At 62.2% G+C, this 23,092-nt stretch overlaps 3 protein-coding genes across 6 annotated transcripts in view; all 3 read right to left on the bottom strand.

Annotated features, from left to right (window-relative positions):
• MIER2 (MIER family member 2) overlaps positions 1-23,092 on the bottom strand; it is a 993,207-nt gene that overhangs the window by 614,716 nt on the left and 355,399 nt on the right. The window lies entirely within an intron of this gene.
• Positions 6,480-11,400, bottom strand: FAM174C (family with sequence similarity 174 member C). Its single transcript, XM_010374901.2, has 3 exons — positions 10,504-11,400; positions 8,738-8,854; positions 6,480-6,947 (listed from the first exon to the last, which is right to left on the bottom strand). Coding segments are annotated over exons 1-3 (402 nt in total). The 5' UTR covers positions 10,788-11,400; the 3' UTR covers positions 6,480-6,946.
• On the bottom strand, positions 11,536-17,744 carry CIRBP (cold inducible RNA binding protein). Of its 4 annotated transcripts, none has more exons than XR_004058630.1 (8): positions 17,596-17,744; positions 15,293-15,401; positions 15,085-15,191; positions 14,863-15,001; positions 14,700-14,781; positions 14,293-14,363; positions 11,905-12,038; positions 11,537-11,698 (listed from the first exon to the last, which is right to left on the bottom strand). XR_004058630.1 is itself a non-coding variant. In XM_010374905.2 (7 exons), exons 2-7 carry the CDS (start codon positions 15,393-15,395, stop codon positions 12,034-12,036), a joined length of 507 nt encoding a protein of 168 aa, XP_010373207.1. In that variant the 5' UTR covers positions 15,396-15,401; positions 17,596-17,744; the 3' UTR covers positions 11,536-12,033. The 4 variants fall into 4 exon arrangements, 1 of the variants encoding a protein (XP_010373207.1); XR_004058629.1 differs by having other exon boundaries at positions 11,905-13,916; positions 17,596-17,737; XM_010374905.2 differs by having other exon boundaries at positions 11,536-12,038.

The raw sequence follows: 23,092 nt of genomic DNA, 5'->3' as shown, positions 1-23,092 counted from the left end.
CCCGGGCTCCGGCCTTTGTCCCGCCCGAGCGCCGGGAGGGCCGCGGGCGCCCCCTCCCGCCGTGCCCCAGCCGCACGGGGACTGGGCCGGGGTCTCCAGCCTGCGCCCGCCCCCTGCCCCGGCCCACCCCGTCGCAGGCTCATCCCTCGGGGCCTGCCCCAGCGACCCCGATTCTGCGCGCCCCCGGCCGGCATCCGCGTGGCCCGGCCCGCGGTCTCCGAGCAGCGGGGACGCACCCTGCCTCTCGCGCCCCCAAGTACTCCTCCCGGCCTGGCCCTGGGTCCCGGGCCTCTCACCTGCCCGGTTCCAGCGCTATCCGCAGCCTCACAAACCCCGACGCACGCGTCCCAAATCGGGCTCGGCCAACTCCAGCCTGTCTGCGGGGGTCCGGGCAGAGTTTCAGAGGGGCGCTGGCCAAAGTCCAAAGCTGCTCGTGCTGCGGCCTCCCTGGGGCCCTCCTGGGAGTCGCCTCTCCCGACCGCGCTGTTCCCTAGGGATGGAATAAGTCCCTACCTCAGCCCTAAGGGTGCCGGGCGCATAGTAGTTGGACAGGTGCAGAGTCTGAGCAGCTGGGGATGGGATCCAAGAAGCCCAGAGTGAAGCCAGTCTCCATGCAGGAATCCTGCAGCAGGGGAGGGCCGCTGCCCGGGGTCACAGCTTATGCAAGGGCCTGGGGTCTGATCTGTTTGGGGAATGCCCAGTGATTTCTCCTCCTGGGAGGCTGACACAGGCGAGGAACTGGGGTCCTGGCCTCTATTTTGTCTTTTTTCCAATCCAGACAGGGTCTGGCCATGTTGGCCCTGCTGGTCTTGAACTCCTGGGCTCAGGCGATCTTCCGGCCGCAGCCTCCCAAAGTGCTAGGATTACAGGCGCGAGCCACTGCACCTGGCCTGCCCTCTGTTTTTACCCTTATTCATGCCACAGCCTCCCTCACCAGACTCTTGAGCTTGTGGAGGGTACGCTGCCACCAAGTGCTGGCTAGACTTTACTGGCGACGCCCAGATCGTGTTGTAGCTCTCTAAGCTAGTTTCGTTCACCAGGCCCAGTGCAGGAGAGGGAACGGCAGTGCAGGCACTGACAGCCCTTGGACCTGAAGGTCCCTGTATGAGGCATTACCCAAACTCCTTGCAGGGACCGTGAGCCCAGAGATGGTCAAGCTAACCTGTGCCCCAGCAAGGTGGGGTGGGGACGGGACCCACCACCGCCCCACAGCACTGAGATGTGGTGGGCTTTGTCCTGTGTCTCCTGCAGCGTGCCCTCCTCCCCCCACTCCCCAGCAGGCCACACCACCCTTCTTTAATTCGGGCTGTGTCCTGTTGGGAAGTCCTTCCACTTTTTCTTCCTGTTAAAATCCTGCTCTTCCAGAAAAGTCTGTCCCACCCAGTGCTCTAGTGTCCCTGCCAGGACAAGGTTCTCAGTTCTCTGCCCTCCAGGGAGCTCAGCCCATTTGTTCTGAGCTCCAGGTCTCATCCGCTGACCCCACTACAGACGTCTCAGGCTGGCCGGGTGTCTCTTCAGTGAAGGGTGAGAACCTGTCCCAGGTGGTGGCTAAGGCAGGCCCTGAGTCACCTGCCAGGCCCTCTAGACAGACTCTCTCAGTGCCCCTGGAGTGAGGGCCTGCGGTTCTACCCACACAGGGCTCTGCGGCCCACGCAGGCTGGACAAGCGTCCCAGGAGGCTTGGTCTGGTCGGGCTCTTTGAGGGAGGGGGATGGCCACTCCCGGAGACGAGCACCTTCGGAGCAGAGGTGCGGCGGCTGCACCCCAGCACAGGACAAGGAGCCGTGAGCCTGGGGTCTTGGCGTGCCTGGCCCCAGCATGCCACCCGGCAAAGGTGGGAGGTCTGGAAGCTTCCCTCTGCCCTGGGACCAGAAGCCTCCTCTTGCTTCAAGGGATCTCATGAGTGAGCAGGGGTGGGCTAGGGTTGGGAGGAGAGCATCTCTTCTCAAACTAGGACTGGGACCTGCACAGGTAGGAGCTGGAAGGGCACCACCTCCACCCAGGCATGACAGGGCCACTCATTTGCATGCAGGGGCCACCGAGGCGAGAGCCGCCACCACCGCCACCGCTGAGCGGATTTGAGCAGAAGCTCCGTTTTCCTTCTGTTCTTGTCTCTCTCTCAAGGTCAGAGCCCAAGCAGGGACGGGAACAAAGGCGGTGCGTCCCCCATTCAACCTCCCCGCGCCCGCTGGCCGCTCCTGGAGGAAGGACCTGGGGAGGGAAGGGGAGGGCATGGCGTCTCTGAAGCCTGGCCCCAGGGCCAGGCTGCCCTAGCAAAGCCCCGCCCGGCTGGGGGGCCACTGTGGGGGCCCAGGAAGCCCTGTTCCCTCCTGGGGCCGGGGGCTGTCCCAGCTTTGGGACGCGGCCGTGGCCGGAGATCACTCTAGAGTAAGCTTCCTGTGGAGCTGAGGGTCAGAGGTCAGGCTCACGCTGGGGACAGGGGTCAGCCAAGGTCAGGGTTTATCCAGGGTCGCCCTCAGTCCCCGGTCCAGAGCCAGTACAGGGCTTGATGGGGTCTGGCCCCACCCCCTGCTCTGCACTCCTGGGCCTGGGGTCTACCCGAACTTGGGAAGGGGTAGACTTGTCTAGCCCATGCCCGGCACCCGCTGCCCACTGCCCACAGGGCCAGGCCACAGGGCTTGGGATCAGCGTCTCGCAGCCCCTCAGCCTTCAAAGGCCACGACGCCAGGAGGAAGCTAAAAATATGCGGGGAGAATTTCTCATTACAGAATAAATTGGACCCAGTCCGCAGCCTGCCCTGGTGCCAGCCAGCAGCCTTCAGAAGCCCCATCTCAGCCAGGCAAGGATCAGGCGGCAGGGGTCACGGGGCGCCGAGGGCTGGGCAGGTCATGGGCTCCACTCCGGGTGGGAGCCCGACCCCTGTCCATTGTCCCACCTGCGAAGCCCGGAGCTGGGGTCTGCACTTTGCCCCAGGGGTCAGGGGCGTTTCCCCTGGGCTGGGTCACTGTCCTTGAAAATAAAAACGTATCCCTTTCTCCAGCGGGTAACATGAAAATCCCCAGCCCCGTCCAGCCATGGACCCGAGATTCCTGCAACCCCTGCAGCCGGTGGTGGAAAGGAACAGGCACACAGCCCTATTTCCCAGCTCACCCTCCTCCCCAGTTCCCACCCTTCCCACTCTCCTCCCTGCCTCCTCCCCTCCCTCCTCCCTTCACACCCTCCTCCCTCCTTCCCTTCACACCCTCCTCCCTCCTTCCCTTCACACCTTTCCCCTCCCTCCCTTCACACATTCCCCCTCCTCCCTCCCTTCTTCCCTCCCTCCTCCCCCTTCCCCTCCTTTCTTCCCTTCACACTTTTCCCCTCCCTCTTCCCTCTCTCCTTCCTCTCCTCCCTCAATTCCTTCCCCCTTCATACTACCCTCCCCTCCCTCCTCCCCCTTTCCCACCCTCTTCCCCTTAATACCCGCTCCCCTCCTTCCTCTCTCCCTCTCTTCTTTCACACCTTCCTCCCCTTCTCAACCCTCCCCTCCCTCCTCCCCCTCCCTCCTTCCCCCATTCTCTGCACCCTCCTCTCCTCCTCTTCCTCCTCCCCTTCCCTCCTTCCCGCCTCCCTCCTCTCATCCCTCCTCTCCATTCATATCCTTCTCCTTCCCACTCTCTCCCCTCCCTCCTCCCCTTCCTCCTCCTTCCTCTCTCCCTCATCCCACCTTCAGGTCCAGGGCCTGAACACAGACCCATTCTCCAGTGTCCAGACACCACCAGCGTCCACAACTTCCCATACAAAGGAAATGTCCCTGCCCCCACCACTCGCTGTCCGGAGCAGGAGCCTCTGGCTCCCCACGGTGACTGAGGCCCCAGACTTCTCCCCACGGTGACTGAGGACCCAGACCTCTCCTCACAGAGACTGAGGCCCTCTCTCTACGGTGACTGAGGCCGCAGACCTCTCCCCAAGGTGACTGAGGCCCCGCACCTTCAGTTTTATGTAACTTAATGAAGAAACATGAAAAGCCACGTGTGGCTTTGTGTCCCACAGCAAACCACTGGGTGCTTCTCAGGGTCTGGCTGGCCTGGGACGGGGAGGTCAGTGGCCTCAATGTGGGGGCAGTGGTGGCTCAGGCCCCCCCAGAGGAGATGGGCACCTGAGGGTGAGATCCCTGGAGGTGGGGAATCGAGGGTACGGGGGTCTCAGCACCCTCAGTTGCCTGCCAACCCCCAAGTGACTGATTTGGTGCACGGGGTCGCATCCCTGGGACACCCTGGCACCAGGGCGGCAGAGGAGCCCCGTTTTTGTCTCCCCAGGACGAACGTCAGGCCCCAAGCTGCGGGCACAAGCCGGCACCACAAGGAACCTGACACATCCAGCCCTCGAGGCCACGTCCCCAGCGCCCACGTCCCCAGCGCCCACCCATCCCTATTTCACAGGCAGAAAAGCCGTGCAGTGAGTCCACTGGACTCCAGCCTGGGCCGGACCCATTGCTGAGGCAGAGACCCCCACCCAGAGGCAGGGGTCTGATACGCTGCTTATCCAGTGGGCACACCGAGGAGCAAGGGTGGGGGGTGTGGGTCTGAGACACCCCCTAGCATGGGGTTAGGATCTCAGCAGGTCACACCCATGTGTGTGATTGCGTGTCCCGTGGGGCTGCAGACATCCCATCCGTGGGACTGTGTCTACAAAGCTGTTTTGTTGGTGCCTGTGCCCGCATGGGGGAGGTGGAGGATGCCACTGCCCACCCCCCAAACTCACAGGCACCTGCACATACACGCACTCCCACGGGCACACACGTGCGCACACACACACATAGGCCGAGCACCGGCCAGGACCTGGGGCCTTTCATCTCTCGCCGACAGGCCCCTCTCCGGCTCTTAGCCTGGGAGAACCCCTAACAGTGCATTAACCTTGGGGGGCTGCCAATTACTCTGCACCAACACGGGGCGCAGCGCGGCTGACGGGCCCTGACAGGCAGAGGGGATGGAGGCAGCAGAGCTCCTCTCCCTGCCCGAGGGGCGGCGGCGGCTGGGCTGGGGGCTGCGGCATGTTCTGACTCCGGATGGCAGAGCGCGGGTCTCTCCTGACCTCATTAGAGTAATTAATGTGCCTTTTGAAGCTGGTGAAAACGCTCAGAGCTGTGGGACGTGGGGCGCAGATCACAGGGTGGGGGTCGGGGCCGGTCTCTGTGCCTGTTGAAAGCACGTCCCAGAGGGTCAGACATGGAGACAGAGACGGACACAAAGTGAAGGAGGCAGATGGAGAGATGCGAACGGGAGAGTTTGGAGACAGACGCAAGGGCCAGACAGATGGGGAACAGCAGACCCCGGGGCATAGGTGTCACCTGCTTGTCCCCAGTCCCACACATAGGCCGAGCCAAGCTGCCCCCCCACCTGCAGTCTCGGGGGCCTCTCTCGGTCTGTGGCCTCACTTTGACGGTTGCTTCCCCAACCCTCCCCGCAGGATTCCCCTAAAGAACAGGTTGGGGTGGGCAATCAGAGAGGACTTCCTGGAGGCGGCGGCTGAGGCCAGGGCGGAGAAGGACCCGGGGTACTGGAGGGGGAAGGTGAAACGTGAGCACGGTCTTGGCAGGGTCTGGTCAGATGGAGATGCCCAAGGGAGCAGATGGTACCAGGACAGGGGACCCTGGTCTGAGGGGGCGACAGCCCCTCCCAACCCTGGCAGCGGCACAGGCGGGGTCGGCAGGTCCGTGAGATGCACAAACCTGAGGGACTGCCCATCCCCTGGTGGACGTGGGGACACGGTGGGCTCAGGAAGTGGGGTGACAAATGGGCTGTGCCCGACCGGCTTTCCCACATGAAGGGTCAGGACCAGGGAGACAGCGAGGGGACCGGGCGGCCCAAGGCTGCCACCTGGTGGCGGCGGCTCCTCACACCAGGGCAGTGGCGGCTCCAGCTAGGTTGCCTGGGGGAGACCTCAGGCTGTGGGTACCCACCTACCATGGTCTCTCTAAGACTAAACTCATGGGGGACAGGGGGACAGGCCAGAACTGGACTCCGCACAGACACACACCCGTGCAGGAAGAACAAGGCCCCAGGGAAGCTGATTAAGGCCCCAGGGAAGCCGATTAAGCGCCTTGCCGGGGATGGGGTCTCAGGCTCCACCTTCTACAGGAGACTGATGGAGGAGGGGTACCCGGCATGGGGGCCCAGGCCACGGGGAACTCCAGCCTCCTACAGCAAAGCTCTGGGACTCCCCGGAATCATTGCCAGAGGTATCCGTGAGGTGATGTGGGGATCCTCCAGGGAAGGCCCCATGAGACCCAGGCTGAAGATGGCATAGAGAAGGGGGCCCTGCAGCAGGGGCTTTGACAGATGGAATAGGAGTTTCCTCTAGGAAAAGAAGTGCTGACAGGCAGGGCCTGATCCCACGCAGCTGGAGATGGGTTCCTCACCTGGGGGCAAGGCTGGAGAACCCAAGCATGGTTGCAGACAGACCAAGGCTGGCTTGAGCCCTGCTCCACCACCCACCCCTACACTGGCTGCACCAGTATGCACGGGTCTGGAGGTGGCATGGGGTCAGCACCAGCTGCAGAGACATGGCTGCATTTATTGTTCCCAGCCCAGTGGGAAGGCGTTCCCAGAAAGGTCCCTTGGGTCACCTGCCCACCCAGCCTCGGTTCTGGGCTGCCATGCCCCCGCGGGAGCAGGGGAGAGACACAAGTCACAGTCAGGCAAGGGGGCCTCAGAGTCCTGGGCAGCAGCTGTTGGGGCCCCTCCGGTCTTCACCTGGGACCCTCGGCCAGGCTGGGGCCGCATCCAGGAGGCGAGGCTGTGTGGTCCGGCGGTAGGTGCAGGTGGCAGTAGGCAGGCAGGCTGCACAGGTTCCAAAAGGAGCTCTCGGGTTGGCACTGGGTGAGGCCAGCCCCAGGGCCAGCAGGGGAATGAGCGGTGGAGCGGGGGGTTGCTGGGCACTGGGGTGGGTCCCATCTCCTGTCCTTCCCTCATGGCCGCTGGAAAGGCCGCCTCCCTGGCTCAGCATCTGGAAGCAGGGGGTCAAGGGTGAGAGGTGAGGAGTGAAGGGCCCGCCCAGCCGGGCAGAGGCCCACCCAGGTCAGGTAGCAGCAGGCAGCCTGTCCAGGCCCCCTCGGCCCACCACGGCCCACCCTTCCTCCCCTGGCCTCCTGGGCCCTACTCAACTGCCCACCCTGGGGGAAGAGGCCCCCAGCCAGGAGGTAGAAAAAACCTGGGAGGGGTTCCCAGAATGGAGCAAGACCTTGGGGAGGGATCCCGACGCCACCCTCCCTGGGGCCTCGAAAAGTCACACTGTCCCCAGAGGCCGCCCTGTCCCCTGGTCTCCCAGCCTCCATGCCTGCCACCCCTCAACAGGCCAAGGTCCCCCCAGCAGCCACACTGCAGCACAACACAGCCATCAATCCCTGCCCAGAACCCCGCTCACCCAATACCTGCCTCTACACCCAGGCCTACCCTTGGCCCGCCGACGTCTGCCCAGCCTCCGCCTCTGTCCCTGCTGTTCCCTCGGCCTGAGACACTCTTCCAGGAGCCAGCCCCATTACCTACCAGGGAGAGACCCTCCCTAACGCTGCCCGCTCAGAAGCATCCTATGGTCAATTTTGCACCTGACTTAGACCTCGTCTCAGGGAGGGGCCCAGATTGAGCATCCACTACCCTAAGCCCTGCAGCCGCTTTCCCGTCTTAAAGATGCAAGAAGGCTGAACGCGGTGGCTCACGCCTGTGATCCCAGCACTCTGGGAGGCCAAAGCGGGAAGATCACCTGAGGTCAGGAGTTCGAGACCAGCCTGGCCAACATTGAGAAACCCCGTCTCTACTAAAACTACAAAAACTAGCCGGACATAGTGGTGGGCACCTGTAATCCGAGCTACTCAGAAGGCTGAGATGGGAGAACTGCTTGAACCCAGGAGGCGGAGATTGCAGTGAGCAGAGATCATGCCATTGCCCTCCAGCCTGGGCAACAAGAACAAAGCTCCGTCTCAAAACAAAACAAAAACTTAAGTCAGCTGCGGAGGCTATGCCTGCAATCTCAGCTCTTTGGGAGGCCCGGGCAGGTGGGCCACCTGAGGTATGGAGTTGGAGACCAGCCTGGCCAACATGGTGAAATCCATCTCTACTAAATACAAAAAGTTAGCTGGGCGTGGTGCTGGTGGGGTGTGCCTGCAATCCCAGCTACTTGGGAGGCTGTGGCAGGAGAACTGCCTGAACCCCGGAGGCAGAGGGTACAAGTGAGCTGGGATCGTGCCACTCCACCTCAAAAATAAATAAATAGGCCGGGCGCGGTGGCTCAAGCCTGTAATCCCAGCACTTTGGGAGGCCGAGACGGGCGGATCACAAGGTCAGGAGATCGAGACCATCCTGGCTAATATGGTGAAACCCCGTCTCTACTAAAGAATACAAAAAACTAGCCGGGCGAGGAGGCAGGCGCTTGTAGTCCCAGCTACTTGGGAGGAGGAGGCAGGAGAATGGCGTGAACCTGGGAGGCGGAGCTTGTAGTGAGCTGAGATCTGGCCACCGCACTCCAGCCTGGGCGACAGAGCCAGACTCTGTCTCAAAAAATAAAAATAAATAAAAATAAAAACAAACAAACAAATAAATAAATAATTTAAGTTAAAAAAAAAAAGTTGCAAATAGAGGCTGGGAGAAGGGATGAGCCCTGCCCAGGGAGGCCATGGCCTGACCACTGCTGTCAGCTGTGATTGTAGAGACCACTCCATTGCTTGCCCAAGTCACCGGATCCTGCTGAGTCTCCAGCCCAGCCTGCCCACGGAGGCCCCAGAGCTGGGGAAGGGTGCACACCATCTCAGATTGCTCGACTCAAAGACCGTCTCCTCATCGCTGTCCAGCGAGGCCATCTCAGTGGGGTCCTCGGTGTTGGCCAGGAGTCCGTATCGCCTCCGCTGCGGCTTCTTCAACCTGGAAGTAGGTCCAGGTATTGCCAATGGTCCCTCCCTGCCAACCCTGCCTCCTCCTTCCCTCAGGACCCTCACTGCCATCCTCTACTGGATCCTCCAGGCCTGCTGCAGACCTCCTTGGTTTTGCTCTGCCTGTTTCTTTCATGTCCTAATCGCCAAGTGATTACCACTCTCTCCCAAGGCGGTGACAGTCAGAAAACACGTGCCCTAGCAGGCCCTCCCATCTCCCCTGTGCCAGGACCCCAGAAGAGGCACGGTGATGTCACTCCCGTTGCACCGATGAAAAGACTGAGGCTCACACAGGGGTGAGACTTCGCCAAAGACAACAGAATGGAAGGCTGTCTCAGTGCCAAGCCACTGGTGGCCCCAGCAGCCAGGGAGGCAGGGAGGGTGCAGGGCACAGGCAGGGGAGAGCGCCCAGCAGGTGCTTCCACAGGAAGGGGCGTGGAGCACAGGGGAGGCTCTCCACAGGGCCCCTAAAAAGCAGCATAGCCAAGCACATTGCTCACATCTATAATGCCAGCACTTTGGAAGGCCGAAAAAGAAGGATCACTTAAGCCCAGGAGTTCAGATCAGCACGGGCAACATGGCGAGACCCCATCCCTACAAAAAAACTTATAAAAAATGATAAGCGGGCCGGGCGCGGTGGCTCAAGCCTGTAATCCCAGCACTTTGGGAGGCCGAGACGGGCGGATCACCAGGTCAGGAGATCGAGGCCATCCTGGCTAACATGGTGAAACCCCGTCTCTACTAAAAAATACAAAAAACTAGCCGGGCGAGGTGGCGGATGCCTGTAGAAACTACTCCGGAGGCTGAGGCAGGAGAATGGCGTGAACCCGGGAGGTGGAGCTTGCAGTGAGCTGAGATCCGGCCACTGCACTCCAGCCTGGGCGACAGAGCGAGACTCCGTCTCAAAAAAAAAAAAAAAAAAAAAAAAAGATAAGCGGCTTGACTTTGCCAGGGTGGTGATGGGGAGGGATAACGTCCTCGCTGTGTCGCTCCCACCCGGAAGCAGCAGCCACACTGGGTAGTCAGAAGCCCAGAGGAAACTGGGCCCACAGGCCAGGGAAGCCGGGGTGGCCTGACCAGGCAGAGGCCCCTGCTGTCCAGGGGCTGCCTACAGCTGGACCCGCGAGGGTCTGGGGACGCAGCCGCACCTCCCGGGCTGTGGGAGCACCCAAGGCGGGCACGTGGCCGACGCTGGCGAAGGCCCAGCTTCAGTGGGTAGAGGCACAAAGGAAAAGAATCGGGACTCCACGGAAGGGTCGCGGCTGCAGGCGGGAAGATGAGAGCGAGGACGGGCATTCGGCGACAAGGAGACAAGGAGGATCCCTCGCCCCGCCAGGGCCTGACCCCTGCGCGGCACGCTCCGGCTTCGGTGGCTCCATATGGGAAACGGGCAGCGTCACCCACGAGTTAAGAGGCGGCGACGCTGGGCACCCCGACGCCCAGGCGCAGGCTGGATAGCGGGCGAGTCACGTGGCCCTGCCCCGCCTACACCACGTGATGATCCCCGCACAGCTCCGCCCACGCCCACTCCCACAAGGAGGGAGGAAGGGAGGGGAGGACCCCGCGGCCCGGCACGTGACGCACGAGGCGCGCGCTAATTGGCCACGGCTGGGAGACGGTGCCCGTGTGCGCCTGACGCACCTGAACGCCCGGATGAGGAAGTAGAGCACGGCCAGGCCGCAAAAGCCCAGGATCACGTAGAAAGAGCGCTTCACCGCCGAGCCCGGCGACACCGGCGGACCCGCGTGCGTGCTGTTATGCAGAGCGCCCGGCTGGCTCCCGTTCGTCACGACCAGCGGCGGCGACAACGTGACCTGCGCGGGGCCCGGCGGCGAGGCCTCTTTGGCACCGCACGACAGCGCCGCCAGCAGCAGCGCCAGCGGGAGCAGCAGCAGCGGCGGCGGCTGCAGCACGCGCGGCCCCATGGCCCGGCGGAAGCGATGGCGGCGCCCCGTCCCTACGCACGGCTGTCAGTCAGACGCGCAGTGATGATGCTGGCCAATGGGGCGCGGGGGCGGAGCTTGACGCCCGGCCCCTCCTCCGCCTGGTGAGCCCCCGCGCTACCCACCGTGTCCCATGCGCCCGCCGCTGAGCTTGTTTCGTCGTCCCGCTCCAGGAGCCAGTGCGGAGGCCCGGAGCCCGCCCGTGGGAGCCCCGCCCGTGGGAGCCCGCCCGTGGGAGTCCTGGCAAGGCGCCGCAGGCAGAGTCCAGGATTACCAGCCCGGCGTGCGGGGGCGTGGCTTCCGAATAAATCGGGCTGGTAGCGGGGGAACGGGGCGGATGCGGACCTCAGGACCTCGGGCCGCTCATTCCCACCCGCCTCGGGGCGGCCCCCGCCCCTCCTGCCCCGGCCTCACGGGCAGTGAGGACGCCTCGGCTGTTTCCGGGGCCCAGGAAGGAGGCGCCCCCGTCCCCAGCCTGCTGCAGGGGACCGGGGGCTCGGCCCAAGACGGGGCCTGACAGCGTCTGCGCGGCCGCCGCCCCCGAAGCCGAGTGCGCCTCAGATCCCGCGGGACCGACGTCTCCGCGCTGCAAACCCCTCCGGTCACTGCGCGACGGTGACCCTTGCGGTCTTCCCTGTCGGGTGCTGCTAGGCTTTTCTGAACCGAGGTCCGCAGGGTTTTCTCCCGGTGGCCCCGCTCTGCCGACAGCCCCCCTAAACCACAGACTCGGCTTTCTGGGTGCACAGGTGGCCCTTTATTCGAACCCGACTTTCACAGGGCTCCACATCGTTGTGGGCAAGGACTGGCCGCCCCGCAAGCCGCCAGGGCACCGCAGCCCGTCCTCCAGGAGAGACTCGAGGCCCTGAGCCCGCACCTCGCTCGCGAAGCGCCTCCTGGAAGGAGGAGGGAGGAAGGGAGGCGCGGGCTCCAGGCGCGGACCCGGACCCGGCGCTCCCGGGAGGCGCTGCCCTGCACCCCACACACACCGAAAGGCGCCCGCTGCGGGGCCACAGGTGCGGGACAGCAGGACTCACTGGAAGGCCCAGGTTCCGCCCGGGACAGGGCTCAGGCACATGCCACTCTTCCCGAAAGCACTTACAGGGGACAAGCCTCCGGGGCAAGCGGCTGCCTCCAGCTCTTGTTCCAGGTGAAGTCCCTCCTGGGACAGTGACCCCAGAGGTCATCGCTGCTCTCAGGCCACCCTTCCCCGAGTCCTGGCCGGGCCCCTTCAACCTGCCAAAGCAAAGCAGCGTTACTCCCAGCGTCCTCCACGGGGCTCACAGATGCCCCTCCCAGCCTCCCCGGAAACAGCCACAGCCCCTAGGAAGGTCTCAGGTTAGTCACGGGGCTGTGACCTCAGGCTCCATCACAGGCCAGCGTGCCCAGGGCGGGTCTGCGCCTTGGGGGCGCAGCCAGAGCCAGCTACCCGCATGGGATGGAGCTACATGGGCCAATGTGGGCTCTAGAAAAAAACTAATGGCGGCAACATACATCAGAGACAGCTAGTTAAGAATGTGACTTAAGAGGTCTGGAAAAGACAGTCAATTGATGAGCAAAAAATCGAAAAGGCGGGGGCATTCACTGGTCTCCAATCCTGCTTAAGGGACCTCATCTAAGAGCCAGGCATGACTGGGCCCAGCCTGCACCTGGCTGCAGGTGGGGAGCGTAATGGCCAGGCCTGACTTTAGTTCCAGCTTAATTGAAGAAAAAAAAAAGTTGAAAAAAAAAAGGAAAAACAAAAAACAGTCACATGAACATTCCCCGGGCACATGACTTTCAATGAGCTCTCGACAAGAGGGATGTGGGCACGAGCGAAAGGAGTTACCTCGAATTACAGGGCTATTTCCACATATGAGCTAGCCAAGGGAGCAGCTTGCGTCTCAGAGGGTTCTGTTGGGCGCACAACACTTCTGTCCTCCGAGGGCTGCAGCTTCCATAGGCTAGCAGAGAACGCTCAGAACTCGTGAAGCAACAGCAGAACTAGCTAACCGGCTGGCCGTCTGAGGTCGCCCTGGGATGCCACGTGCCTCCGCTCTCTGGCCTGCTTCTAGACTGAGGCAGTCCAGGTCAGCGTCGGGTGCACGTCCACTGTCCCTGCTAAGCTGCCCGCACAGTCCAGCCCTCTGGCCACCACTGCCAGAAGCCTCCCCGGGCTGCCCTGAGGCCTGAGCTGCCCGCTCCCGTCCCCCGCCTGGCTCCCCTACCCTGACCAGCGCCAATCTGCTGGGCCTCCCTTTCTAGCTCTCTGCAGGCCCCAGGGAAGGCTTGCAGACCTGCTGCTTCTCCGCCTTCTCTCTGTTCAGGTCTGGCTGCAGGAGCCTGCAGCAGGGAGTGTGTGGTGCAATGCAAGGGAATTGTCAGAGCAAGGTTCATTTCACACGGTCTTTTAATCGGCTTCGTAAAGCCAAAGAAAACTGCATACAAGAATTCCTCAGCCACTGCAAATACAACATCGATGGAGTATGCGCACGTCTTCCAGTAAAAAAGGACAATATAAATAAACATCTTCAAGAGCCTCTCAGGGACGTCTGCACGTCTACTGTGGGGCGCACAGCACAGATGGGCGCGGGGGCCAGGGCTCCAGGGCAGCTGCTGCCACACCTGCCGGGGTCCTACCACACTACACTCAGAAACGTCACATGGAGTTGGAAAAAAGCCACAGCTCGCTCAGCTTCCGACAAAGAGCGGATTCACAGTCCGTTCGATCTCAGAGAAGTGAGTGGGGCACCCACTTCATGGGGCCAACCCCACCAAAAGAAAAAAAGGCAACACAACCAAAAACTAAAAAACCAAAAACCCACGCAACCCCCGATTTTTTTGAAAACTCATGGCTCATGGTCAAAAAAGTAAATCTGAAGTGCTTTTCAAAACGTTTTGAAAACCCTTAAAAACAGCACTTCCTTAAAAAGAAAAGTCTAGTAACGAGGCCATCCTGGCGTCAGAAGCGGTCAGGCTGGCTTTGACAAGATCAGAACCGAAACGACTACGAAAGTGGGGTACCAGGAGGCGCGTTTACTACACGTATGAGTGTTCAGCGAAGCTCCCACAATCTTTAAACACACAGCCATTGGAAGGACGGTCTTGAGCAGGGTTTTTACTCGTTGTGTGTAGCTGAGGACAAGAAGCAGGCACAGTGTAAAGGCACCGAAGCAACGAGAGGCAGCTTCACCCCAGAGGCCAGACCAGGGCGCGGCCTGCGACCGGGGAGCAACCACCCCCCACAGCCGAGGGAGGCTGGCCTGCAGCCTCACATGCACCTATGCTGACTGCCCAGCGGGCCCTCGCGCTCCCTTGCCTTTTTGGTCAGTCTCATTTGGCTTTTGTGTCCTGCGATAGAAATGGCTCTGAGAGGACAGACGCGCCTCTTATAGGCAAGCGCAGTGACAAGATCTGAGTGTCCAGCCTAAAGTGCTTGGAGAAGGTGCCAAGGTGAACCGAGCTCCCACCGCAGGCCACAGCAGTGTGGCACCCTCGGAGCGCGACTTACCGTAACTGTCGTAACTGTCTCTATAGGACCCGCCCGAGCTCCGGTCACTGTAGCCACCACTCTGACTCCGGCTGCAGGATAGACAGACGTGAGTACTGGACGGTACCAGTCTACTTCTGCTCTGCCACAGCAGGCTGAGCCATCAGCCCCCATGCCAGCTGTCCCTTCTGGGGACGCAAGGACCCCAGCAGGGTAGTCTCAGAAATCGTCCAAAACCTGCACCAGCCATGCCCCCCTGGCCTTCCCGCTTCTGCCACTGTCTTGAGCAGTTTCCTCTCCTCTTGGCCTGGGCCCCCTCCCGCCTCTACTCCTTGCCCAGCCAGCCTCATCTCAGCTCCCCCAGGGACCTGGGACTGAAGCTGGCCATCCCGCAATCACCTGTGCCCAGGTTGGCCTTCACCCCTCACCTGCTATAGTAGTCTCTGGAGCCTCCGTAGCCCCCGCTCCTGGACTCGAACCGGTTCCCCCCATAGCCTCGGTCCCCTCCTCCTGCATACAGGAAGAAGTGAGTACCAGCTCCCACCAGCAGTGCCTCACAGCATCCCCAAAGGGCCCACTCACAGCACTCACCTCTAGAGAACCCACGGCCCCGTCCTCGGCCCCCACGGAAGAAGCCCCGGCCCCCGGCAGAGCCACCACGGTACCCACGGGATCGGTTGTCTGACGACTTGCCTGCCTGGTCTACTCGGATCTGTCGCCCATCTACAGACTGGAGACCAGCGGGTGGCACAGGTTAGTGGGTGGGTGCCCCATCCTCAGGACGGGGCTCCCGCTCAGCACCCTGATCCTCACCTTCCCGTTCATGGCCATCATGGCATCCTTGGCGTCGTCAATGTTCTCAAAGGTGACAAACCCAAATCCCCGAGATCTCTGGGTCTCCCTGTCTTTCACAACCACCACTGTGCAGGGGAGAGAGGTCTGCAGTCAGCACCCAGCTGTACCTACGCAGGAGGAAAACAAGCCAGCCCCACCGGGGCCGCTGGCCCAGCACCAGCCTCACCTTCAGAGATCTGTCCGTATTTTGAGAAGACCTGCTCCAGCGACTGCTCATTGGTGTCAAAACTCAGCCCTCCAACAAAAAGCTTGCCTTCATCTGATGCCATGGGGGCCTGTGACAGACACCAATGAAATCCTCAACAGGGGTCATCTCTCACCACCTCTTCCTGCTTCCTATTTTATGTAAATGACGTGTTTTTTAGGGGAAATATTAGAAAATCAGGTTATTGTTTTTCTTTGTCCAAAACTCATACCTAGGACTTAAGCTGTCACCCAGGCTGGAATGCAGTGGTGCAATCATGGGTCACTGCAGCCTCCACCTCCTAGGCTAAGCAATTCTCCTACCTCAGTCTCCCAAGAAACTGGGACTATAGATGTGCACCTCCACGCCTGGCTAATTTTTTTGTTTTAATTTGTTTTAGTAGAGATGGGGTCTCACTGTTGCCCAGGCTAGTCTGAAACTTCTGGGCTCGGCTGGGTGCAGTGGCTCACACCTGTAATCCCAGCACTTTGGGAGGCCGAGACGGGTGGATCACCTGAGGTCGGGAGTTCGAGACCAGCCTGACCAACATGAACAAACCCCATCTCCACTAAAAATACAAAGCAAGCCAGACATTGTGGTGCATGCCTGTAATCCCAGCTACTGGGGAGGCTGAGGCAGGAGAATCACTTGAATCCGGGAGGCGGAGGTTGTGATGAGCCGGGATCACGCCATTGCACTCCAGCCCGAGCAACAAGACTGGATGGAATTCTGTCTCAAAAAAAAAAAAAAAAAAAAAAACTCCTGGGCTCAAGCAATCTTCCCACCTTGGGCCGGGCGCGGTGGCTCAAGCCTGTAATCCCAGCACTTTGGGAGGCCGAGACGGGCGGATCACGAGGTCCGGAGATCGAGACCATCCTGGCTAACACGGTGAAACCCCGCCTCTACTAAAAAAAATACAAAAAACTAGCCGGGCGTAGTGGCGGGCGCCTGTAGTCCCAGCTACTGGGAGGCTGAGGCGGGAGAATGGCGTGAACCCGGCAGGCGGACCTTGCAGTGAGCTGAGATCCGGCCACTGCACCCAGTCTGGGCGACAGAGGGAGACTCCGTCTCAAAAAAAAAAAAAAAAAAAAAAACCTCCCACCTTGGCCACCCAAAGTTTTGGGATTACAGGGGTAACCCACCGCACTCAGCCACCTAAGACTTAATTCAAACTGATTTACCAGTGAATGCAGTCCGCTTCTCGGCTCCATCCACCCCCCAGACTAAAGGCAGACCGCACCCATGTCCATGGTCCTCCCCATGGGACAGGGCCTCCGGTATCTCCCTCCGCCCCCCCCCCCCCCCGAATCTTCCAGTCGTGCCGTGGGCAGGACTGCACCCTCAGCTTCTCCCCTTTCCGAACTGGTGCCAACTCCAACCCTAACCAGCTGACTTCTACTTGTTGCTGGACCAGAACGTGCTTCTGTTCACTGTAAAATTCCCCGAGACTAGGGGGGCTGGCTGTCAGGGAGGCCGCCCCGTGCTGGGGGGCACCTCGGGGCAGGCACTAACTTTTACAGACAGGACCTCTGCCGGGAATAGGGAAGGGATGGCCCCGGAAATGATGACGCAGGATTTCCAGACAGGAGAACTGGCATTCAGGAGAACTGGCTATTTAAAGGGGCAGTCAGTGCTGACACAGACAAAGCATTCATTGGCTGGGAATGGCCACCACCCAGTGGCGCTGATAACTAGACTTGTAAGTCTGGCACTGGGGGCTGTGCCAACTTGGACCAAAGTTTGGGCGCAAAGCACGACGTGGCAGATGAGGAATCACACTGGAACGGGCCATGCCTACACAGAATGTGCGAGGCCGTCCTTTCCCTCATGCAATCACAGTGGGAAAAGGAGAAAAATGAGGCTCCGGAAACAAAAGCGTTGGTTTATGGATACCTCCAGCCCCACTGGAGGGAAACGGGCCCTGGAGACCGGGCGCGCCACGTGGCCCCGCCCCCGCCGCGTGCGCATGCGCCCCGAGCGCGCCCTGCGCCACTCCATCCGGGCACTCGGTACTCCCGCCATTTCGCTAGGCACAGCCTCGAGCGGGCGGCCGCCATTTTGCGGCGGCAAGCCGGTCGCTGGCGGCCCGGGCCGGCGGGGAGAGGCCCTCTGGCCGCTACTCGGCCCAATCTCCCGCTGCCCCTCGCCGCCGGCGGGGCGGACTCCACCCCGGGCCCGCCCCGGCACCGCCCCATCCCAGGGGCGTGCCGCTGCGGCCCCGCCTCGCCGCCGCAGGCCGCCCGCCGCCCCGAGTTCCTCGGAGCCGGTGCCGCCAGGGCCCTCACCACTGAGTCGGGCAGGTCCCTGACGCAAGCGGGAAGATGGCACACCACAACGACCCGAGCCTCCTAACGCGCGAGTGAGGGGGGGGCGCCCCGGCGCCCGGCATTATATACACTGCCGCAGGGCCCCGCCCCCTGCACCTCCCGGGCCAATCAGAGGCCGCTCCTGCGTCTCATATTCATGAGCTGGGGGCCGGGTCTATCTCCGCTCCGCCTCCTCCCGCGCGCTGGTGTCGGGCTCGACGATTGGCCGGGACGTCTCCAGGCCGCAGTCCCCCGCCCGCGCTCGGAGGGACGTGGCCAGCGCGCGGCGGGGCGGGGCTGACCCAGTTCCGCGTGCCCTCTCCCTGGCCCGTGGCGGGGAACAAATGGGCCTCTAGCCCCGGTTCTGAGGCCTCCGGCCTCATGGGGACCTCTGGGTGTCACTAGGACCCCGACTTTGCCTGTGCTCCAGCAGTCCCGACATAACCTAGCCCAGATCCCTTACCCAACCAAGCCCCGGTTGTCAGACATCCCAACTTCATCTGAACCCCGATACCTGTCGTGATGTTCTTGCCAATATAACCGACGTCCCAGTTTTCCCAGCACCCCAGCACTCCATTCCTGCCATCAACCCCATGCCCACCCAAACCCCAACAAAGACAACCCCATTTATGCGAACCCCAACATTCGCAATCCCAGTTCTTCCTACTTCGCCACACTTCGGTGCACCCCAACTTTACGCAACCCAGTTTGCCTACAAACTCCAACCCGCACCTAAGCCTAACTCCCACTGGAACCGCGACTTCACGGCTGGGTGCATCGCCCACACCCCCACACTCGCCTGGCCAGATAGTGTTGTGCGTCCCTGCTGTCGGGTGCAGGCGTACACCCCGAGTCCCCACTGCACCCCAGCACTCAGCCCGGCCCTCGGCCTCCCCTCCCACCGTGCTGCGCACCGAATGCGCACTCGCTCCCCACGCCAGGCCAGGGCCACTGTGCTCCTCCACCCAGGCCTTTTCTCTCCTTCCACAGACCTCCCCTACTGAGCCTGGTTGACAGAAGGGAGTCTCAAAGCCTCCGCCATCTGGAGAACCAGGTATGCAAGGACCCTCACTCCCTACTCTTCGGCGGCCCCAAAGCCTCTGGGGGGCCCTCTATGGCCACCACTTGCTCCTCGCCCAGGCCTCATCTCATGCTGCCCCCTCCCCCGGCCCTGGTGGAAGAAGCCAGCGTGGACCCCTGCCTCTCTGCCCCAGAAAGTCTTAGGAGGGCTGACCCTCTGCTCACAAGCTGGGGGGAGTTGGGGTACAGAGACCCCCGTTTTGCGGCTCACCTCAGGGAAATCCCGGTCCCACTCCTGGCCTCAGACTCACTCCCACCCTCAAGTGGATCGAGGTGGGGGTAGCCAGGGGCGCTGTCCCCAGTGACAAGGTCTCTGGGACCCCTCATGGGCTCAAGACCCCTCCCCCAGGCAGCAGCTGTGTGACTCATCGCCACCCCCTTTGCACCTCAGCCCCCCCCACTACAGCCGCCTCACTCCCCGTCAGCAGCAGCCGGCTGCTGCGTCAGCCACTCACGCAGGGTGGTTATTAAAGGAGCGGGTAGAGACATCAGCACCGAGCTCCCCTACGCCCGCCGTCCGTGCGGGAGGGGCCCCCCACCCACTGGAGCCACAGACGCTGGCCTGGCATGCCCAGCCCGGGAGCAATTCAGGCCCATTCTGATCTGCCCCCAAGCCCCCAGACCCAGCAGTCAAGGCGGGGACGTTCCCTGCCCCTAGAGCAGCCCTTGTAGGGGGGGAGTTGGAGGGGGTCCCCGGTAGCCACAGCGGCCCCTTCATAATTGCCTAATTCTTGCCGCCCCCCCGCAACACATCGTTCCCTGGTTCTATGAGCCTCTGCCTTTTCCTGGTTCTGTAAAGCACCGTGTTCATTCATTCATTCATTCTGCCCGCGCCTAGTTATTAAGCGCTTACTACGAGCCGGTTCCTGGGTGCGGGCTCCGTGAGTGCCCGCAGCCGTCCTGGGTTCCCAGGGTGGCGTCGACGCGCACCTGCGCACACCTTCCGCTTTACATCTGCGCCGACCACTGTGCAGCGGCTTCCAGGTGTGGGACCGGTGTCCGTACCTGCGCCTCTGGGGTCACCTGCGTCTGCGAGCACCTGTGACTCCCAGGTGTCTCACTGCCACCCTGTGTCCCCATCGAGGGTCTCAGGAGGCTGGGACCCCGTCATCCACCCCTGCTGGCAGCTCAGCACGCGAGACCCGACCGGGGCGCGCTGCCCGTTGCGGACACGAGGGGGCGCTGCAGCCTCGCTCCGTCTGCGGCGTTTGGGTCGAGCGCCCGGGCTCCTGGTGCCCCTCCGCGCAGACGCCTCGCGTGGGAGAAGGAGCCCCGCCGCCCAGCCCTGCGCGGCCACAGCGCACAGTCCTCGAGAGGCCCAATCTCGCGGGGCGAGGACGCAGCCTGCGTGTCGACCCCGGGCCGCCCGCCGCCTCCGCGCCTCGGCCCCAGCGGAGGGGCTCAAAATAGCCGCGCCGGGCGGGGGCGAGGCTGCTATTCCGGGCCCGACGCGCGGGGCTCGTCCCTGCCCAGCGAGGCGCGGTGATCAGCCAGAGTCCCCGAACCTGCTCCCTGCGTGTCTGTCGTGGGCCCCGTGGGCCCATTCACAAATGCGCCCACTTCCAGCCTGCCGTCTCGGAGGGGGCGCGCGCCTCCTGCACCCGGATACTCCTCCCGGGCCCCTGCCCCTGCATGGCGTCGCCATGGAGACGGGGGCGGGGCCCCCTCGCTCCCGCACCAACCACTCCTCCCTCCCCGCGGGGCCCCGCCCGCCGGACGCCGGGTCCTCCCCCGACCCCGACTAATGACCGCGCGGGAGGCGGTAGAGAGCGTCTAGGCCTGGGACAGGCGTGTCCGGGGATGAAAGGCGCGTGGGGGGTACCCCGGGGCCGCATAATTACCGCCCCCTCCTAGCCAGGCGGGGGCCAGGACCGTGCACCTGGCGGCTGCCCCGCGGGGGCGCGGAAATAGGACCGTCCTGGCAGAGGATGCAGCCGGCCCAGCTGGCCCCAGTACGCGGGGCCCAGAGCCAGGGTGGGGGATGCAGAGACCGGGCGTGCGGGTTGCCAGGTGTGGCGCACATGTGTGCCCGTGGGCAGAGTACAGAGACACAAGCTTGTATAGACACGAATGTGTAGCTGTGTGCGAGTACATACGGCGTGGGGTGTGCAGGGACCCCAGGCCGGCCTGTGTCGGTGCGCAGGGCATATAGGGGCGTGCACACAGTCTTGGAGGTGTGTGCACGGAGCCCCCGGCACCTGCATGTGTGCAAGCAAGCAGGAACCCGTCTGCTCGGCGCTGTGTGTGCAACACAAAGAGGTGGGCGCTTATCCGGATATGGATGTGGGGGCAGCCAGGGACAGGGCTGCGTGTGCGTGACTCGGGTGTGCCGAGACCCACAGAGCATATGTGTCCATGCCTGGTGCTGTGACTCATGTCCCTGGGGTGGGCACGCGTGCTGTGTGTCAGCGCGAGCGGCACCTCCCAGGGCGGCCCAGAGTTCCAGAAGCCCAGAGGAGGAAGGGTTAAACCTGCCCCTCCCCTCAGCCCCTACCTGAGTCCGGGGGTGGGATCCCAGGTCCCCTGGGAGGCCCCGCCCCCCACCCCCACCCCGGGCCTGAGATTCATGGGCTGCTACACAGGAAAGCCTGTCTGAGCTGCTCTGCAGCCTCAGTTTCCCTCCTGTTCCTCAGATGCGGTCGCAGGGTGGGTCGGCTTCCCTTCCCTGTGACTCACCCCCTCCCCACAGGCCTGAGTCACAGCTCAGGAATGTGGAGGCTGGGAGGCCCTGTCCACTCCTGCCCCGGCCAGGCCATCCCAGCAGCCCAAAGGCCAGGCCTGGGCCACAGATGGACATCCCTGGCACACACACCCCGCCACAGGCCACACACAGGTGCACACCCACACCCCTGCTTCACACCCACTGGACACAAAGTGATACGCCATGCACTGGGCATCCGGAGACCCTGCCGGCCACAGGCACACACAGCAGACAGGCTGAGGATGGGTAGGACCCCAACCTGCCCTGGGGTCACACACCTGTTCGCTCTTTCAGTACACGGGATGCTGCAGAGACATCGGTGACCCCTTCTGCTGGGGCCCAGACCAGCCAGCACATGTGGCAGACCTGCAGTGATGTACGCCCATGCGTGTCTGTGACATGCAGATAAGGTGTCTGTGAAAGGTCCAAGACTCTGCATGGCCCACAGACACCCTAAAGCTGACCGAGGTCTAGGCTCACCTGCGTGGAGGCTGGGGATGCAGCCGCCTGGTTTCTGAAACTGGGAAAAGGTCTGGGGACTCTGGAGCCCCCACTGCCATGCAGCCTCAGATGTTGCTTAGCAACAGATGCTGCACCCTGGGGTAGGAGGAGGGATCCCCATCTGGGCCCAGTTCCCTTTCATGGGACTACAGGTCTGGTGCTTAACAGAGGCCAAAGAGTAGGGATTTCCTGCAAAGACAACCAGGCTCAAAGTGGCTCTGCCTGGGGTGGGCAACAGTGGAGTGGGACGAGTGGAGAGTGTCCCCCTACTCGCCCAGGCAGTTGCAGGGGCTCAGGACCTATGGAGTGCAGGTGAAGACACCTATGTTCCATCTTGCTGGAGAGGCACCTGGCACCTGCCTGCCCTAGCATGCCTGGAAGGTTCCCACATCCAGGCGGAGAGACACCTGTCCAGGCACCCATGGTTGCTCAGTCAGACCCTGGAGGGTCAGGGGCCCAGCTGTGAGGCAGGCAGTGCCCAGGACATTCTCCGCACCTCACTGCTTCATCTGAGAGGTGGGCATGCCGGCAGCACCTCCTGGGGTCAGAGGCGCATGGGGAGGACCTGGTAGGAAGTCGGTGGAGGGCAGTTAGCAGCAAAAGACAGCTCCACGCAGCGCTGGGCTTTCCTTGTTATTCGCTTCCTTGATGTGGCAGTCCACAAGTAATCATCCCGTATGCAGGCCGGGAGCGATGGCTCATGCCTGTAATCCCAGCACTTTCGTTTGAGTCCAGGAGTTTGATACCAGCCGGGACAACATAGCTAGACCCCATCTCTACAGGAAAATAAGCAAAATTAGCTGGGCGTGGTGGTGCTCACCTGTAGTACCAGCTACTCAGGAGGCTGAGGCAGGAGGATCGCTTGAGCCCAGGAGTTCCAGCAAGGCTACAGTGAGCTGTGATGGAGCCACTGCGCTCCAGCCTGGAGACTTGAGACCCTGTCTCGAAAATACTAATAATTGTGGCCAGGCATGGTGGCTCACACCTGTAATCCCAGCGATTTGGGAGGCCAATGCAAGTGGATCACTTGAGAGCAGGAGTTTGAGACTAGCCTGACCAACATGGTGAAATCCATTCTCTACTAAAAATACATAAAATTGGGCTGGGTGCAGTCGCTTACACCTGTAATCCCGGCACTTTGGGAGGCCGAGACAGGCAGATCACTTGAGATCAGGAGTTAGAGACCAGCCTGGC

Source organism: Rhinopithecus roxellana, chromosome 8 (genome assembly GCF_007565055.1).
Source record: "Rhinopithecus roxellana isolate Shanxi Qingling chromosome 8, ASM756505v1, whole genome shotgun sequence".
Taxonomy (NCBI): Eukaryota; Metazoa; Chordata; class Mammalia; order Primates; family Cercopithecidae; genus Rhinopithecus; species Rhinopithecus roxellana.
Note: the sequence above shows the minus strand (reverse complement) of the source record. Positions and strands in the feature narration are given on the sequence as shown.